At 43.8% G+C, this 18,756-nt stretch overlaps 2 protein-coding genes and 1 long non-coding RNA gene across 3 annotated transcripts in view; 1 reads left to right on the top strand and 2 right to left on the bottom strand.

The window, feature by feature from the left end:
* Positions 1–5,027, bottom strand: part of MED4 (mediator complex subunit 4) — a 74,099-nt gene extending 69,072 nt beyond the window's left edge. Inside the window, exons 1-2 of the mRNA XM_007668608.4 lie at positions 4,938–5,027; positions 1,146–1,228 (exon numbers count right to left, since the gene is read on the bottom strand). Of these exons, the coding sequence (XP_007666798.1) occupies positions 1,146–1,228; positions 4,938–4,981 (127 nt within the window). The 5' untranslated portion in view covers positions 4,982–5,027. The remainder of the gene's footprint in view (positions 1–1,145; positions 1,229–4,937) is intronic.
* A 1,477-nt stretch (positions 5,028–6,504) lies between these two features.
* The window catches only part of RB1 (RB transcriptional corepressor 1), a 95,330-nt gene continuing 83,078 nt past the window's right edge, over positions 6,505–18,756 (top strand). Inside the window, exons 1-2 of the mRNA XM_029047864.2 lie at positions 6,505–6,739; positions 9,881–10,007. Coding sequence (XP_028903697.1) covers positions 6,627–6,739; positions 9,881–10,007 — 240 coding nt within the window. The 5' untranslated portion in view covers positions 6,505–6,626. The remainder of the gene's footprint in view (positions 6,740–9,880; positions 10,008–18,756) is intronic.
* The window catches only part of LOC114805828, a 48,773-nt gene continuing 44,394 nt past the window's right edge, over positions 14,378–18,756 (bottom strand). Inside the window, exon 3 of the long non-coding RNA XR_005661183.1 lies at positions 14,378–14,840. This is a non-coding gene — a long non-coding RNA (uncharacterized LOC114805828). The remainder of the gene's footprint in view (positions 14,841–18,756) is intronic.

Genomic DNA, 18,756 nt, shown 5'->3' with positions numbered 1-18,756 from the left:
AGAACGAGTATTTCTATATAGTGTTCTATATATTCTCCCTGACAAGCACCTGTTGGTTTATGTCTACAAGGGATCCTGTCTTCTATTACTTTTTTATGTTCCCCTAGAGCCTTTAAGGTACAGTGCTCTGCCTGCAATAGACACTCCATAAATATTGTAGTTACTGCTGCAGATGAGTACTAAATGGTGCCAGAGAAAGGCTATAGCTAGTTTCTGACCTCACATCCAGTGCTTTGTGGTGCAGAAACAACACAGAGTAGCCCACTAGTAACAATTACGTTATTATTAATAAATAACAATAAAAATGCTGATGTTATTTGTTAAACACTTCCTCTATGCCAAGCACTATAGTAAGTGACAGTGTAGCTACAAGTTTATCAGTCCCTGTCCCACATGGGGCTCACAGTGTACATAGGAGTGGGGTCAGGTATTGAATCCCCATTTTATAGATGAGGGAAGAGACACGAGAAAGTTAAATTACTTGCTCAAGGTCACAGAGCAGGGATTAGAACCCTCATCCTCTGACTCCCAGGTCCATGCTCTTTCCACTAGGCCACTGCTCCCCAATCAGTAGTGGAATGGGGAGGGTTCTTTTTCTTTCAGAGAAAGTGAATTCTCTTGAAAAGTTCCAGACTCCTCAGGGGGAACCTCCCCTCCTTGGTTTTTAGCCTCAGAGACCCTTTTGATAGTTCTTCCAGGAGAGAAAATTTCCTCCTGCAGTGGAGTTGTTCTTGCCCCGCCCAACTTCTCCCCTACTGAGTGGGACAGTTAGGAGGAACCAACCAGGCGGTGGTATTTATTCAGCACTTACTCTATGCAGAGCACTGTACTAAGCACTTGGAAGAGTACAACAGAATTAGCAGACACATTCCCTGCCCCTAACGAGCTTACAGTCTACAGTCCTTCCTTTGTCTTATCCACAACCATTTACAAGCTTCTAGTCTAGACTGAAGAACCAGTTCTTCATGTTGTCTTAAGCACATCCGTAAACACTTCATCCTTTAACTCAGTCCTCCACAGCTCTGTGAAGATTCTGATCTTTTACTGTCCCCACACTTGCCCCTGTATTTAGTTTTTTTTAAATCGTATTTGCTAGGCACTTACTATGTGTACATGCTTCATTCCTCTCCCGTCAGCCTACTCACTGTGCTTGGAGCTTGTCTCCTGGTTAGGTATTAATGCAGGATCCACCAGAAGGGAGGTAACAGGACAAGGGAGGTAACAGGACCTAGAGAGAATGAACCCAGAGACAATTCATTTTCATTTGTCTGGAAATATCCTCCCATTCTCAACTCTGAAACCTATTTTGTCTGATCATCAGCTTTTACAAAAGAATGGGTCCAAGGGTGTAAATCAGTGTGGGATTAGGCTAAATGGTATATCCCATTGGGTACTGCAGTCACACTCTGATTTTGGCTACTGAGATAGAGGAAGTCACTTGGTTTTAATTCAGCCACTCTTGAATGGTCTGGGTTCTTTGAGCTTGGAGTTCTGACAGGCCTCACTTGCTCACTTAAAATTTTATCTGATGGCCATGAGAGAAGGATAACACAAATTATAATTCTGGATAACAAATGTTTCATTGTTATCCCTCCTGGGATGTTTACTTTAGGTTTTACAAAAGAAATACTGTCAACTCTGAATTTTTCTGTATCCAGTTTGTGAATTTTCCAGACCCATTAGTTTTTCTTTCTTTGGTTATCCAGTCTGTGGATTTATTCACGACCTTTATTTCTTTTGCATATCACCTTTGGCCATTTCATTGCTCATCACCTCCACCTAAAGGTGAGCAGGTAGAGGTTAAAAAAAAAAATCAGTGAAACTAACAAGTTAACTAACAAGTTACCACTTGTGTAGCAGCTCTGGTGGTGGAGGAGGTTGGCATTTGCCTAAAATGAGTTTTCTAGGTTGCCCATAGATTTTATTTATCCCTGCCCCAGATTGCAAAACAAACTTGGAACATTCAGTTGCTAGCTTAGCCCAGAATTCTGATATATACATATTATATATCTTTTGCATAAGCCATAATGAAAGGCCTATAAAACTCATTTTATGATATGGGGTAAAAGCTGGACATTTTATTTCCTTAACTTTCAGGAGAGCATTCAAAACACACCACGATGTTCTGGAGTTCCATTTGTCCTCTTTTAAAAAAAGCCTTCCCTGACTGAATTGTACTGAACTGAAATAATATTTTAATCAGGGGATGATCACTTGATTTATCAGATACAGAACAGCTTCCTACCATTGTGAAAACTGTTGCCATCAAGCTTCCTACTATTGTGAAAACTGAGGGCAGTTAATTTTTTAAGAAAGGTTTCTTCAGGAGTGAGAATAATATTTCTCTTGAGCAAGACTGCAAAGGATTCTTTATAGTTCCTGGCTAGATTTTATCAGTTCTTTAACCCTCTATAGAACTTTGTAAGAGCACCGTTAAATACCACTTTTCAAACTCACCCATGATGCTGTAGAAGAGGCAGACTATCAGACCTTTCTGCTGTACTTTGAGATAGAACACTTTTTGTAGAAACAATTCATGGTAGAAGAAAACAAGCATGCAAAACCCATTAGGGAAAACCTGAACCCAATTTTTTCAGGATCCTGTAATTATGAATGCAAACAATTAACGTTAGTAATAAGCAGGAAGAAAGGGTTAATAGCTCACTTGCTGACATCTGAGAGACCAGGTTTTGAAGGACACATGATAATGTGATTAGCCGCTAATTTCCTACCATTTCTTATACAGAGCCAAAAGAAATAGCCAGAATGGAAGGCTGGCCTGGAGCCCAGGGTCATGCAATCCCAAGATCTAGCTTTCTGGTGCTACAGGGTTGATTGATGGTGGCAGGATCTGAAGGTCAGGGGCCAGCATCCCGAGCTGAATAAAATCTACTGACCATCTCTGGTGCTTAGAACCATTTTTAAACCCATCCTCAGCCCTTAGGCCTACATGGTCATTCAATTTATTTATTTGGAATCCTCTATTTTTAAAAGTTTTATTTCTGACTCACCCAGTAGAGTGTATGTTCCTTACGGACAAGGGATGTAACGCCACTTCTTTGTTTTGAATTTCCCCAGGACTGAGTACAATGCCCTGGAAACTGAGCTGAAGAAGGTTGTTCCCAGTGGGAACCTATTGTTGACGGGGGCCAGAAGGGGAAAGGAGATTCTGTGTTTCCTGCAGTTCTTTGCAAAATAAAACTACATTAATCGCTTATCACCTTTAAAAATAAAAGCTGCATGATCATTCAAAGAAGGGGCTTGAGGAAGCAGGCAAGCTAAATGGTAGATGGGAGAACACAGACATTTCCCTGGGATTTATTAACTGGATGGGGTGAAAAACAATGACACCCATCTGTTTGGTTATCCCACACCTTAATGAATTGCCCCCCAGAAAGCTGGCTTGGTTTCACGGTTACATACATATTGTTACCTACAGAAATTCTGTGCCAAGAGATTTTTCACCAATAGCTAAGTTACATTACTTTCCCAAGTGCTTAGTACAGTGCTCTGCACACAGTAAGCACTTAATACGACTGAATACTTGTGAAACTGCATTTCTGGACTTTATACTATCAGTATTTTATACCCAGCTTGTGTTTTGCTGAAACTTCATAATGTCATTGTGATGTCTAATCTATAAACCAAGCCTATGTAGTCTCATGGAATACAATTTTTTTTGGAAAGAATAGTTTCCAGTAATCCTTTGGACCAATAAGCATCCAGCTACAAATCAGCCTGCACACTTCATTCCTCTAGTGCTAACCTTCTTGAAATACCTCGGTCTTGTCGATCTCACCGCCGATCTCTCGCCCACATCCTACCTCTGGCCTGGAACGCCCTCCCTTCTCATATCAGATAATTGCTCTCCCCCACTTCAAAACCTTATTGAAGGCACATCTCCTCCAAGAAGCCTTCCCTGACTAAGCACTCCTTTCCTCTTCTTCCATTCCCTTCTGCGCTGCTCTTGCTCTTTCATCCACCCTCCCTCCATCCCCATAACACATATGTATATCTCTGTATATATCTGAAATTGATCTATTTTTATTAATGTCCACCTCCCCCCTCTAGACTGTGAGCTTGTTGTGGGTAGGAATGTGTCTGTGGTTATACACAGAGAAGCAGTGTGGCTCAGTGGAAAGAGCCTGGGCTTCGGAGTCAGAGGTCATGGGTTCGACTCCCAGCTCTGCCACTTGACAGCTGACTGTGGGCAAGTCACTTAACTTCTCTGTGCCTCAGTTACCTCATCTGTAAAATGGGGATTAACTGTGAGCCTCATGTGGGACAACCTGATTACCCTGTATCTACCCCAGCGATTAGAACAGTGCTCTGCACATAGTAAGCGCTTAACAAATACCAACATTATTATATTGTACTCTTCCAAGTGCTTAGTACAGTAGTTAGTACACAGTAAGTGCTCAATAAATACAATTGAATGAATGCACTATCAAATAAGATCCCTATCAGCTATGAAAACTTACAAATGAACATTTTGGGGTTTCTAACATGGATTGCAAAATATGTTGTACTTTCTTCTGTCAATGCTTATGACCTGCCAAATATCAGCACATCTGTAACTAATGCAGTTTCCTGAAATTCAGCAATTAACTGATGCAGTCTATTGGGTTGCGATACTTGCCGGGGAACATTTCTTTCAACCTTTCACTGCATCACCTGTGTATTCACCTGTGCTATGAAACACTTGACTGCTTAAAAAACAAACCCAGAGAACATCTCGACCCTCAAGTTCCAAGACCAGTGTCACTAAAAGTTGCTCAGCATTCAAAGAAATAACAGAACCACACTAGTTGAGAGGCATTAAGGTCACCTTGTGTAACAAGACTCACAGACACCACTGTCAGTTTCAGTGGAAACAATGGCTTTATGAAGGAGGCTTTCTCACCTGAAGGATGGATACACAGGATGATCTGACTCACCTGGGGTGGCTGGAGGAAGGTATGAAGAAAACCAGGTGCCCCATCCTAACAGCGTGGTCTAGTGGATAGGGCACACACCTGGGAGTCAAAAGGTCCTGGGTTCTAATCCCACTCCTGGGAGTCAGAGAGTCCTGGCTTCTAATCCTGGGAGTAAGAGTTCTGGGTTCTAATTCACTCCTAGGAGTCAGAGGGTTCCGGGTTCTAATTCCACTCCTAGAAGTCAGAGTCCTGGGTTTTAAAGTCACTCCTAGGAGTCAGAAGGTCCTGGGTTTTAATCTCACTCCTAAGAGTCAGAAAGTCCTGGGTTCTAATTCCAATCCTAGGAGTCAGAGAGCCATGGGTTTTAATCTCACTCCTAGGACTCGGAAGGTCCTGGGTTCTAATGTCACTCCTGGGAGTCGGAAGGTCCTGGGTTCTAATCTCCTCCTGGGAGTCAGAAGGTCCTGGGTTCTAATTCTCTCCTGGGAGTGAGAAGGTCCTGGGTTCTATTCTCACTTCAGGGAGTCAGAAGGTCCTGGGTTCTATTCTCACTTCAGGGAGTCAGAAGGTCCTGGGTTCTAAGGTCACTCCTGGGAGTCAGAAGGTCCTGGGTTCTAATGTCATTCCTGAGAGTGAGAAGGTCCTGGGTTCTAATGTCACTCCTGAGAGTGAGAAGGTCCTGGGTTCTAATGTCACTCCTGAGAGTGAGAAGATCCTGGGTTCTAATGTCACTCCTGGGAGTCAGAAGGTCCTGGGTTCTAATTCCACTCCTAGGCGTTAGAAAGTCCTGGGTTCTCTTCCCCCTCCTGGGAGCCAAAGTCCTGAGTTCTAATCTCCCTCCTGGGAGTCAGAGAGTCCTGGGTTCCAACCCCAGCTCCACCGCTTGTCTGCTGGGGGAAACCTTCCCTTCCCCTCAGTTACCTCACCTGTAAAACGGGTACTAAGGCTGCCAGCCCCTGGTGGGTTTGGGGGCCGCGTCCATCCCCATTACCTCCTATCCACCCCAGCACTTTCCTTCCCCTGGGCCGGTCCCTCCCCTCGGTGAAAAGGGAGTAGGAGACGTCGAGGGCCGCTCGACCACCCGCCTGAGGGGGGAAAAGGAGGGAGAGAGGCGGCCTCACGGGGGGGGGGGGGGGCCGCAGCCACCGCCCCTTCCGGGGGCCTCGCGACCGGGGGGGGGGGGGGGAATGCCCTCACTCTGGGCAAGGGGGCGGGGCCTCGCCTCGCTCTGGATGAAGGGGCGGGGCTTAGCCTCGCTCTGGACAAGGGGGCGGGATTTAGCCTCGCTCTGGATAAGGGGGCGGGGCTTCGCCTCGCTCTGGGCTCCGGGGGCGGGGATTAGTCTCGCTCTCGCTCGGGGCTCAGGGGGCGGGGGGGGTAAGCCTCGCTCTGGACGAGGGGGCGGGGCTTCGCCTCGCTCTGAGCTCCGGGGGCGGGGCCTCCCCTCCGCCCGCCTCCGACTGGCTTTCGTTCCCCCCCCCCCGACTGTGGGCCTCGGAGCGGAAGTGACGCCACCCGGGGCGGAAGTGACGTGTAGCGGCGGGTCGGGGTCCCGTGGGGGCGGTGGGGTGGTCCCCGGCCGAGGCGGGGTCGGGGGCGGGTTCGGCCATCTCTGTGGCCGGAGGCGAGACAACGGGCCGCTGCGGCGGGGCGGGGAGGGGGCCGGGAGCAGCCTCCGGGGCCCCGCGCCGCCGCCCTCGGGGGCCCGTCATGCCGCCCAAAGCCTCTCGGAGAGCCGCCCCGGACCCCCCGCCTGCTCCCGCTCCCCCTCAGGCGGGGATGGAGGCGGACGGCGGGGCCGAGGACCTGCCCACCCTCAGCAGGTGAGAGCCGGGACCGGCCGCGGCGGCCGGATGCGGACTTGGCCTCTGCCTCCCCCTTCGAAGAATAATAATACGAACGAGGGTATTTGTCAAGCCCTCGCTCGGTGCCCAGCACTGTGCTAAGCGCTGGGGGAGACGGATCGTCGAGTTGTCCCTCGGGGGGCTCACCGTCTCCATCCCCATCTTCCAGAAGAGGCCTAGAGAATGATGATAATGGTGGTATTCGTTAAGCGCTTCCTAGGTGCCAAGCACTGTTCTAAGCGCTGGGGGAGACAGAAGATCATCATAATAATGTTGGCATTTGTTAAGCTCTTACTATGTGCCAAGCACTGGGGGAGAGAGATCATAATAATAATGTTGGTATTTGTTCAGCATTTACTACGTGCCAAGCACTGTTCTAAGCACAGGGGGAGAGAGAGATCATAATAATGTTGGTATTCGTTAAGCGCTTCCTAGGTGCCAAGCACTGTTGTAAGCGCTGGGGGAGAGAGAAGATCTTAATAATAATAATGTTGGCATTTGTTAAGCACTTACTATGCCGCCAAGCACTGTTCTAAGCGCTGGGGGAGATAGAAGGTCATCGGGTTGTCCCACGTAGGGCTCACAGTCATCATCCCCATTTTCAGAGGAGGTCACTGAGGCAACAGTGAAGTGACTGGCCCAAAGTCACCCAGCTGACAAGTGGTGGGGGCAGGATTAGAACCCACCACCTCTGACTCCCCAGCCTGGGCTCTTTCCGCTGAGCCACACTGCTGCTTCTAGACTGTGAGCCCGTTGTGGGCAGGGATTGCCTCGCTTTATTGTGTTATTGTACTTTGCAAACACTCAGTCCAGTGCTCTGCACACAGTAAGCACTCAATAAATACAACTGAGTGAGTGAATGGGGACGCTGCCGAGGAGACTCTTCCCTCCCTCCCTCCCCCTGCCCCACAACACTCATGTATGTATCTATAATTCTGTTTATATTAACGCCTCTTGTTTTGATGCCTGTCCCCCCACCACTAGACTCTAAGCCCATTGTGGGCAGGGATTGCCTCGCTTTATTGCGTTATTGTACTTTGCAAGTGCTCAGTACAGTGTTCTGCACCAAGTAAGCACTCAATAAATACGATCGAATGAATGAAAGACGACGCCCCAGGGTCGAGGGGAAAGAAGATGGGCCCCTAAGAGCGGCTCCAGCCTTGGACCGGGTGGGAAATGGGGGTGAGGGGTTCGGCTGATTGCTTCTTTCCTCCTTCCCCAAAGTCCCAGCACACTGTTCTGTACTCTGTGGACTTCGAACAGATGCGGGCCAACTGTTTGGCTTCTGCAAATGAAGGAGAAAAAGTTACTGAGATCTAGCATTCTTTTTTCCCTCCCACCAGGATTTTACAGCTTATTAAGGTGCTCAGGAGGAAGTATCCATTGGCCTCTCTATCTCATGCAATGCAAGAGTTGTCCCCCCACTTAAAATGTACTCAGCAGTAGGGTCCTCTATTGACCTAGCCCCAAGTGACTTACTACGTGTCCTGCCAGAGTTTACGGTTTTAAATGCACGTATTCGTGCCTCTGAACAGACCGCCATCCAGGAACTGTTCATTTATTGAGGTTTTGTAGCATCACGACCCACAACCAGGTCTTTGAGATCATTAGGGCGGAAAAACAAACCATCTGTTGTTGTTAGTAGTTATCCATCGTGCTGAAATACTTTCTGTAGTATAGTTTTCCCCCAAAATTCTTGAAATTTTGGCGCTCGGGTCTATGGGCAGAATCTTTTAAGGGTGTAAAACGGTTATTTTTAAGCTCCACCTGTTCTGTCTCTCCTTTTCCTCCGCAGCTATGGGATACAGCTTTGTATCAGTGTTGCCTTTTTAGACTATGTGCATTAAGTAGACTAGGATGCCGGTTGCCCATATTTTAAAATTAACTTTGCAACCCATAGGCCAATACTTGAGTTTGTGCAGAACTCCTATTTGGAGATTCTATACTTAAGAACCCCCATGACATACTGCTTTTTTTTTCCCCCTCATTTAAGTAACTAAAATGTATAGACTGTACTTATTATAATGTTTGGCAACAATTCTTTCTGCTAGGGAGCTTTAATTCCATTGGAAGGCTCTGGTGATAACCTACAAAGTTTCCAGTGATCTGAAATGTTTATAATGTTCAATGTAACTTACATAAAATGACACCTCCAGAATGGTCTGATGTAACAATATTGCATTGAGATGTCTGTTTTATATGGACTGTGCCCATGAGCATAGCCCAATTGAAAGTACATTTGTGGGAGTAGGACAGACAGGTGGTCGCAAGAAACTGGTTCTGCACAAGCTACCTCACTTTAAACAACTTTTTCAGGCTCCTTTGATGTTTTCCAAATCCAGCAAGCCTCTTATAATTAATCAATCAATGTTATTTATTAAGCACTTATTATGTACAGAGCACTGAACTACGCATTTGGGGGAGTACAACAGAATTAGCAGATATGTTCCTGGCCCTTATGAGCTTACTGTCTAGAGGGGAAGATGGACATTATTATAAATACATAATTTAAGGATGTTAGACCATAGTTCAAGTTACCTCCATATTTTTAATGATTTGAAAGCGTTTCCCAGCCCATTCTAACCTCCCTTCCAAGTAATTAAAGAAAAGTGCAGAATGTTGAGGAGAAAAGAATGAAAGAAACAGTATTGTGTATCAGTCTGCATTGAGATAAATGGTGGTAGATGGTAGAATTATGATAAAATTTACTGAAATACACTTGGTTGCCTACTTTGACAGTTCATAAAGTGTTGGAAATTGACCCTAAATCTGTCAACTGCTCTTTACCTTAATCTCACTGATCCTGCCTCCAGGCCTTGCTGTTTCTACTTAGTCTGACTTCCTCAGACAACACTTTTTTTTTTTTCATAAGATATATGGACTGCTTAGTCCCTGTCTTCATCCCCTTTGCATCTCTTTCCTCACTCTAGGGCTTTTTTTCTGTATTGTATTCATGAAGGGAAAAATCAAAATGAGGCAGTGAAGATAGATAAATAATTATAACTTAAAATATCATTTGGACTGTCAGCACCATTGCAATTGGGAGTCATTGTCTAAATGGAAATGTTTTTAATGAGCTGCTTGATACTTAAAAATATTCTTTCTGTTTCTTTCTCATAGTCTGGAATTTGAAGACATCGAAGAACCTGATTTTGCTGTACTATGTCAGAAGCTGAAGGTACCAGCTGATGTCAGAAAGGGAGCTTGGGATACATGGAGGAAAGTCTCATCCATGGATGGGATGCTGGTGAGTATTTTCTCTTTTTGGGGGGCTCTTAGAGTGATCTGTTACTGCTTTTTCATGTTATCTCTGATCACATATGTTTTAAGAGTGCTTCTGCAGAAGAGGTGATAGGTTAACTTTTATTTTGTAGCACATTTTCAGAAAATCTGCCCCCAACGGTCCTTTAATACAAATAATTAGGAGCCTCTTTTTTGATAGGAACTAAAGATATTTGCAAACATCAAAGGGATTTATTTTGCGCTTGTTGTTCGGCGAGTTTTCAAAGGAATGCTATTCGGGACAATTAAAATACTTTCTGGTTTGGAAAATAATTTTATTTGCTTTTAAACATTGCCTTGAGTTTTCTGTGATCCACATATTGAAACGTTATGAATTGAATGTGAAATTAGACCCAAAAAGTATAATGCAAGGTCTTTGCCAATAGCATAATGAATTATGAAATTAACAATTTCAGTATTAGATATTTTGGATAAAAATAGAATTGTAGCATATTGAGATTGTCTTTGTTAATGACCATATTTTCTCCTGCTTTTAAGAGTGTCATTGTTCATACATTTTTTAAGAACATTCAGTCGTATTTAGTGAGCGCTTAACTATGTGCTGAGCACTGTATTAAGTACTTGGAAAATACAGGAGCACATGCAAAGAAAAAAGCCCACATAATTCTAAGTGTAGCATGTTCTTGCTGTCATTTTTACCACCCTCCCCCTGGCTTAGTATAGCACATCCCCATCACAGGCGATGCACCTTTGATCTCTCCTTCTCCAAAGTCCTGCTGAAATCACATCTCCTCCAGAAATTTTCCCCAAATGATTTCTAATCTCCCCTCCTTATTTTCCCCCAACTGTCATTTCAGCATTTTCCCCTTACAAGTCCCCCTAGCACTTAGGTTCATACGCTATACTCTATTACTCCAGCCTACTTGTAATTTATTTTAGTGTGTATCTTACCCACTAGATTGTAAGCTCCCCGAAGGCAGGGATCATGTCTACTAATTCTCTTGGACTCTTCCGTACAGTACACATAGTTCAGTGGTCTGCCCAGGCACTCAGATAGCATTCTAAATTCAGTGTTCTAATCCCAACCACCACTTGTCTGCTGTTGATGTTGGGTAAGTCACTTAATTTCTTTAGTCCTCAGTTACCTCATCTGTAAATGGGGATTAAGACTGTAAGTCTCATGTGGGACATGGACTGTCCAATCTAATTAACTGGTGTCTACCCTGGCCCTTAATTCAGTGCCTGGAACATAGTAAGTGCTTAACAAATACCATAAAAAAGTATTGATTGAGCATATGAAAAACCTGGAAAATTAAAGCTGAAATTTCTTTAAAGAGGAGAGGATGTAAAGGGAAGAGAGACGGGAGATATGTTGTATTGTCCTGGGTACTGTGCCGGGGAGTGGAAAGAGGACATCTGTCAATGATGTTCAGGTCATACGGACTTGAGTATTTGGGATGCGTATGATTAGAGGGAGATCAGAGCAGCTTCCTTCTCCTCCTTTACAAGTGGCTAGTTAAGCCTTCTTGCCTCTTTCAGGAGGAAGAGAGAGGATGGAGTTTACCTTTTTTGGGGGAGGGGAGGGAGGGTGGTATTTGTTAAAGTGCTTACTACGCGCCAGGCACTGTATTAAGCCCCAGGGTAGATGCAGGATATTCAGTTTGAACACAGTCCTATGTCTCAAATGAAATTCATGGTCTCAAACCCCATTCACAGCTGAGGAAACTCAGGCACAGAGAAATGAAGTGACTTCCCCAAGATCACACAACAGACCAGTGAAGAAGGCAGAATTAGAACCCAGGTTCTTCCGACTCCCCAGCCTGTACTCGCTGCACCAAGCCACTTTGCTTCTCCAAGCAGTGTGACCTTTGGAAGTATTCTGAGGTCATACTTCTGTAAATGTGTGGTCTCAGAATATTTTGGAAAATCCCTGAGTCAGTTAAGGTGCCCTTTTCAGTATACAGCTGGTCACCAGTGTAGTTAACCTCTTCTCTTTTGCAAGTGTTAATTTAGCACCCATATGGTGAATATCTTGGTTGAAAAGATGTCTGGGATCATATGATCTCACTATCTATTCCTTTGAGGAATTAACGTCTACATTCTGTTTTACTTTCATGCCAGATATGGTTGGGACCTAGTCACTGGGCAGGGGAGGTCAGTTTTCTAGTTTTGGAATCCAGAAATTCCTTGCTCACCATGGAATTACAATGACTACTATTGTTGACCGACAGGAACAGTGGTCAGCTCTTTTTTGGTGTGTCACTTGTTTACTCTTTGATAATGTTCCTTATTCTCAAGTGAAATTTTAGTTCTTCAGTTGTGCAGAATCATTTTTATGGTGGGGGTCATTATGTTGGTCCTAAAGAAGCAGCATGGCCTAGTTGATAGAGCAAGGGCCTTGGAGTCAGAAGGTCATGGGTTCTCATCCCAACTCCCCCACTTGTCTGCTGTGTAACCTTGGACAAGTCACTTAACTTCTCTGTGCCTCATTTACCTCACCTGTAAAAATGGGGATTGAGACTGTGAGTCCCAAGTTGGGAGCTAGGACTGTGTACATACCGAATATCTTGTATCCACCCCAGCACTTAGTACAGTGCCTGGTACATAGTAAGCGCTTAACAAATACCGTTATTATTGTTAATAATAAATTCACTTGCCTCAGCTTTCTAGAAATTACTCACTTCTAATTCAAGCACAATGGGATTTTTTTAAACTTTCTAGGCTTGCTAGAAAGAAATGGAAGTGTTAGAATTGTGATTACACTGAAACTGAAATCTCTCACAAAAACTTTTTACTTCCTAAACTGATCTCTGATGAATTCCTGTATCAGTCAATCAGTGGTATTTATCACATGCTTATTGTGTACAGACCACTATACTAAATACTTGGGAGACTACTATACAACAGAGTTGGTAAACAAGGGCCCTGCCTATCTGCTTACGGTCTAGGTGGGGAAACAGACATTAAAATAAATTTATGGATATGAACATAAGTGCTTTGGGGTTGAGGGTGGGTGAAAAGTGCTTCATGGGTACGGATCCAGATGCATAGGTGATGCTGAGGGGAAGGGAATAGGGGAGATGAGGGCTTAGTGAGGGGAGCCTCTTGGGGGAGATTTTTTTTTTATAAAGGTTTTGAAGGTGGATAGAGTGGTGGTCTGGATATATGAAGGGGGTGGGAGTTTCAGGCCAGAAAGAGAATGTGGACAAGGGGGCATTGGCAAGGTATATGAGATCGAAGTTCAGTAAGTAGATTGGTGCAGCTGGAGTGAAACATGCAGACGTGGTTGTAGTGGGAAATCAATGAAGTAAGGTAAGGAAGGAGAGGGTGAGAGGGTGATTGATTAATTGCGTGATTTAAAGCCGATAGTAAGGAGTTTTGGTTTGATGCAGAGATGGATGGGCAACCACTGGAGGTTCTTGAGAAGTGGGGAGATAGGAACTGAACCTTTTTTCAGAAAAATGATCCAGGTAGCAGAGTGAAGTAAGGACTGGAGTGTGAAGAAACGGAGGGCAGGGAGCTGAAGTTTTTGAGAAGATTGAGTACAGTGCCCAGCACATAGTAAGTGCTTTTAAAATACCGTAAAAAAAGAGCAATTGATCAACATATTTCTCTGAATCTGTTTGAAAACATGCTTTATAAATTTTTATCAAAAAGATTCAGAGAAATATGTTGATCAATTACTCTTTTTTATGGTATTTGTTAAGTGCTTACTAGGTGTTTAACATATTTGCTGAAATTAGTCCACTCGGTTTATGGCATCAAGAGCAATAAGTAAATCAGCTAAAAAGAGTGGATGAATGGTGTCTGTCCTTGGTCCTGAGATTAATTATTTCAGTTTTGTATACGAGCTTGTCACAGTCAGAAAGTCATCAACTTTTTGTTTTTTTCTTTGGTTCTTTCACTGTACTGTAGTGATGAATGAAGGAGCAGTTTTTCTCTTGAAATTCAGGAACTTTTGAAGATTAAGGATCCCTGTGAGTTACCTTGAGATTTAACTGATTTTAGTTATGCTTTGCACCCTATCCATCAGTCAGTCAGTGGTATTGAGCACTTCTGTATGCAGAGCGCTGTTTTAAGTGCTTGGGAGAGTACAGTGCAACAGAGTTAGTCGCTATGTTTCTTGCCCACAAGGAGCTTGCAGTCTGGAGAACAGACTATTTCAAAAATGGTTTCTTAAAGTAAAATCCCAGTATAGCATGTCTCCAATGTAGGGTGCAGATTAAAGAAAAAAAATATACCCATCACTTACAGTTACTGTACTCTTACAGGTGTTTAGTACAGTGCTCTGTACACAGTAGGATTCACTATATATAAATATAAATGATATTTATATAAACTATATATAATATAAACAATTCACTGATTTGAATGTATGAGTAGACAAAGAGAAAAAGCTAAATACAAATGGTTAGTCTGCCCTTTGTAGTACCGACAGTGTGCAACAACACAGCATCAAGCTTTGTTACCAGTGTGTCAAGGTGCAGAATGGTTTGGGGGCCGAGTGACTTCCATAGCAATCATTCTGCCTTTCAAGGAGGGACGGCTGCAGTCCACATTTAGCATCAGCTGACTAAGGAGTATCACAAATACTGAGGTCCTGAAACTCAGTCTACCAACACTCAAACTTTACTCTTCAGAGGCAAAGGGTCTTCTTGGTAATGTTGGTTTCCTTGGTAGGAAGGCGAGGTAGGTGCTGACTCGAACGGTATTATGCCTCCTCCTTCCAGCCTTCTCAGCAGGTAATGATGTTTAGGAATAGAATTCTCACTTTGTGGTGTCATCTTCCCATTAAGACAGCTATGCACTTCGATGTGTAGGCTCAAAAAATGTTGACCTGATTAACAGTTAGACAAAAATTTCATGAATAGATGCTTGATAGGAACAGTGGCATATGCAGAATTTCATTTAATGTTTGTTTATACACACACCCACAGACACACACACCCACTTCTCATCTCTCACTCCCTTCTGTGTCACCCTGACTTGCTCCCTTTGTTCTACCCCCGCTCCCTGCCCTTACATATATATCTGTAATTTTATTTATATTGATGCTTGTTTATTTGTACTGTTGTCCATTCCACACACACCCCCACACCCCCACCCCCACTGTGAGCTCCTTGTGGGCAGGGATTGTCACTCTTTATTGCTGTTTTGGACTTTCCCAAGCATTTAGTACAGTGTTCTGCACATAGTAAGTGCTTAGTAAATACGATTGGATGAATGAATGACCTAAAAGGGGATCATACAAAAGTAGGGAAGGCAGAACTAGTGCTTGTACGTTATGAGGTGAACCTGTCTCCACAGTGAGGTCTATCAGTGGACTGTTGGGAGTGACAACAGCAGAGATACCCGCCTGGCATATAGCAGTCAGGAGAGAGGTGTGTGTGCTCTTTTTGTTTGTTTATTTACTGTTTTTGACTAAAGACATTAGGAACATCAGAAGTCAAGAAGCACATTTGAAATAATGACAGATGTAATTTTTTTTTCAGCCACCCTTACGTGCATTAAAAGAACTCATTGTGAATAGTGCCATCTTTGAATGCAAAGACCACCCTTTTTATAATAATAATAATGGTATTAAGTGCCTGCTATGTCCAAGCACTGTTCTAAGCCCTGGGGCATATAAATTAATCAGGTTGGAAGCAGTTCCTGTCCCACATGGGGCTCACAGTCTAGAGGCATTGAACCCCGTTTTACTGAGGCCCAGAGAAATAAAGTGACTTATCCAAAGTCACACAGCAGGCAAGTAAGTGGCAGATACTTGTTTTTTTGCTAATGTTATTTGTTAAGGGCTTACAATGTGCCAGGCATAAATACATTACAAGCATTTTGTACTTTTGTCCTGAGGCTATTTTTTCAAGGGAGGAACAATATTATAAATTGAGTAAATGTCTTCATTCATTTTGAAAATCTTGTTTTTGTCATTTGAGCATTTAGAAATGATACAAAGAGGAAAATAAAAAAAAATGGAGTTGGAAAGTAAGTTTCAAGAAATTGCCAAGTCAGAATAGAAGACTAAAGGGTGACATAACTGTCGGCAAGATTAGGAAAAGTTGTGGAGGACAGAGTTGTGGGTTTTTTCCTTTGTGTCTACGGAGGAAAGAGAAGGAATGTGCTAAATTATTGTAAAGGAGAATTCAGCTAAACCTAAAGAGATTATGGGCAAGTAGTGTTTTTGCTAATTCTGTTGTACTGTCCCAAGTGCCTAGTACAGTGCTCTGTGCATAGTAAGCACTCAGTAAATGCCAGTGATTGATTTTAAGGGTGATTTTTCATTGGAAGTGTCTAACAAGATAGAGGTCTTTCCTTGGAGATCTTTAAATAAAATAATAGTGTCTGTCTAGATGGTGTAGACTATATTTGTCAGAGGTAAGGGATTGTATTAGATGGCATGCAACAATTCATTTTGAATGTTAACTAAAGGCTAAAGCCTTCTTCAGTCTGGCCTTACTTAACTCTCAGCTTTCTCGGGTCTCAAGAAAGGCAGGCATAAAATTAGACTTAATTGGGATCCAGCTGGATTCGCACACCCCCAAAGTCATCATTGCCTTTCCCCTCTTTTGGTCCGATTGGGACCTCACACACTAAACCCATTGCCCATATTTAGAAACTCTAATTCACCCAGACACATGCCAACACAAACACTCAGGTATCCACTCTCTCGGATTAACATCGGACAGAAGGTGACGGGGTCAAGTAGTCGAGGCGGCCTGTGAACCTGGCTCCGATTTCATTTACTTTGTGCTGATGCCACTGCTGTCCCACTCCACGCAGCACAGGGGATGCCTGAGTAGATAAACCTGTGAGTGTCTATGAATGCGTGTGTATTTGTCTGCGTGGGCATATGGGTCTAAATGGGGGTGATGGATCTTGGTGTGTGGGTGTGGGTCTGAATGTGTGCATGTGCCAGAGTTCTGTGAGGGTAGGTGGCTGTGCCAGCCCTTTGGTGGGCCAACAGATTGGAGAAAGCAATGACACCTCTCCTGAGATATAGTCAGTCCTGCTCCTGCTGAAGTTGGGTTGGGACTGATGGGATTGGTCACGGGCCTCAGGTGGGAGGGAACGAGAAAGTCGGATTTTTGCTCCAGGGTTAGTGGAGACAGGGCCTTGGCAAGAGAAAAGGGGATTACCTGTATAGTGGCCCAGGGAGGCTACGCCTAGCATATTTGTCTGGCCCTATGTCTTAGTCATGTGATTACCTGGAACCATCTCAGGCTTAGTCACAGCTCTCAGAAAGAGTAATTCAGACAGTAAGTCTTCCTTTGGTATTTATATGCATCCAACCGTGCCCAGAAAGAGATTGATTAGTGGTGGATTAATGTGCTTCCAGTGTTGTCCTCAACTATCAACTTCATTTAAGAACTGAATCTGTGAAAGCTTTTTTTTAAATAATGTTTAAGTGCTTTACTTTGTCAAGGACTGTTTTAAGTGCTGGGGAAGTCAGGCCAAATACTGCTTATGAATTGGAAGTCTGGAAAACAATACCTTTTAACCATATAATCACCACTGGTATTGATGGAGTTCTTATTGGGTCCAGAGCAGTGTATTAAGCGCTTGGGAAAATACAGTACAGAAGAGTTGGTAGGCATGATCCCTGCCCACAAAGAACATGTAGTCTCCAGAAGAAACTTAAAGCGTACAACATGTTAGAATTTGTGCAGAGGAGTCAAGCTTTTCCTTCCAGGATTTTTTAAACATTGTTCTGGAGGGTCTATCTGCATGGTCCTCTCACTAGAGTAGAGGTGTAAAAAACACCTAGTGTAAAAACACTCTGGGCACAAGGGTCCCTGATAATGATAATTCAAGTGGAGCAGCATAGCCTAGCAGAGTAATGAAGCCTAATGGAAAGAGCCCTGGTCTGGAAGTCCGAGGGCCCAGTTCTAATCCCAGCTCTTCCAGTTGCCTGCTGTGTGACCTTGGACAAATGACCTAACTTCTCTGTGTCTCGGTCTCTTCATCTGTAAAATGGGCATTCAGTCCCTGCTCTCCCTCCTGCTTGGACTATGAGTCCTCTGTGGGAAGGGGACTTGGTTTGACATGATTCACTTATATCTATCCCAGCGTTTAGGACAGTGCTTGTCCCATAGTAAATGCCTAACGAGTATAATAATTCAAGGATGACAGCTGTGTTGATGAGAGATACCTGATCTAGCTGGTTAGCGGAGAACAGCAAACAGTACTAGTCTAGATGCCACCATTCACTTTTAGTCAGTAGGTTAAACTATGCCTACATTATTTCAGCAAAATTTTCTTCTAGGGTGAAACTGCTATTTATATATGTGTGACTGAAAAGACCAGTTGGTGACTGCTTCCCCTTCCACGTTGTGTTGCATGAAGCTGAAAATTGCCCTTTGGCTTGCAGTTTATAGGCCCTGTCAGTGTTTATAGCTCCTCCTCTTTGTCTCACAGAGACCACGCTGTGTTGAATTGTACTCTGCCATACACTTAGTACAGTATTCTGCACATAGTAAGTGCTCGGTAAACGCCATTCATGATGACAGATGGCTCGACTAGTGAAATTAAAATCGAGACTCCCTGAAAGCCACCCTGGCTGAAAGACAGTAGGCCCATTTCAACTAAATATCTCTAAAGGTGCTCGAAGCATCATTCATAGCCTAACCACATCTGTGTAAGGGCATATAGCAATTATAAAATGCTTTGAAAACTGGGTCTGAAATTACAAAGTGCCATTGTTCCTAAATCATATAATTGTACATTGCAACTGTTATTATAGTAAGCACTAATGGAAT

Source organism: Ornithorhynchus anatinus, chromosome 20, assembly GCF_004115215.2.
Source record: "Ornithorhynchus anatinus isolate Pmale09 chromosome 20, mOrnAna1.pri.v4, whole genome shotgun sequence".
Taxonomy (NCBI): domain Eukaryota; kingdom Metazoa; phylum Chordata; class Mammalia; order Monotremata; family Ornithorhynchidae; genus Ornithorhynchus; species Ornithorhynchus anatinus.
This window is presented reverse-complemented; position numbering and strand designations above follow the sequence as displayed.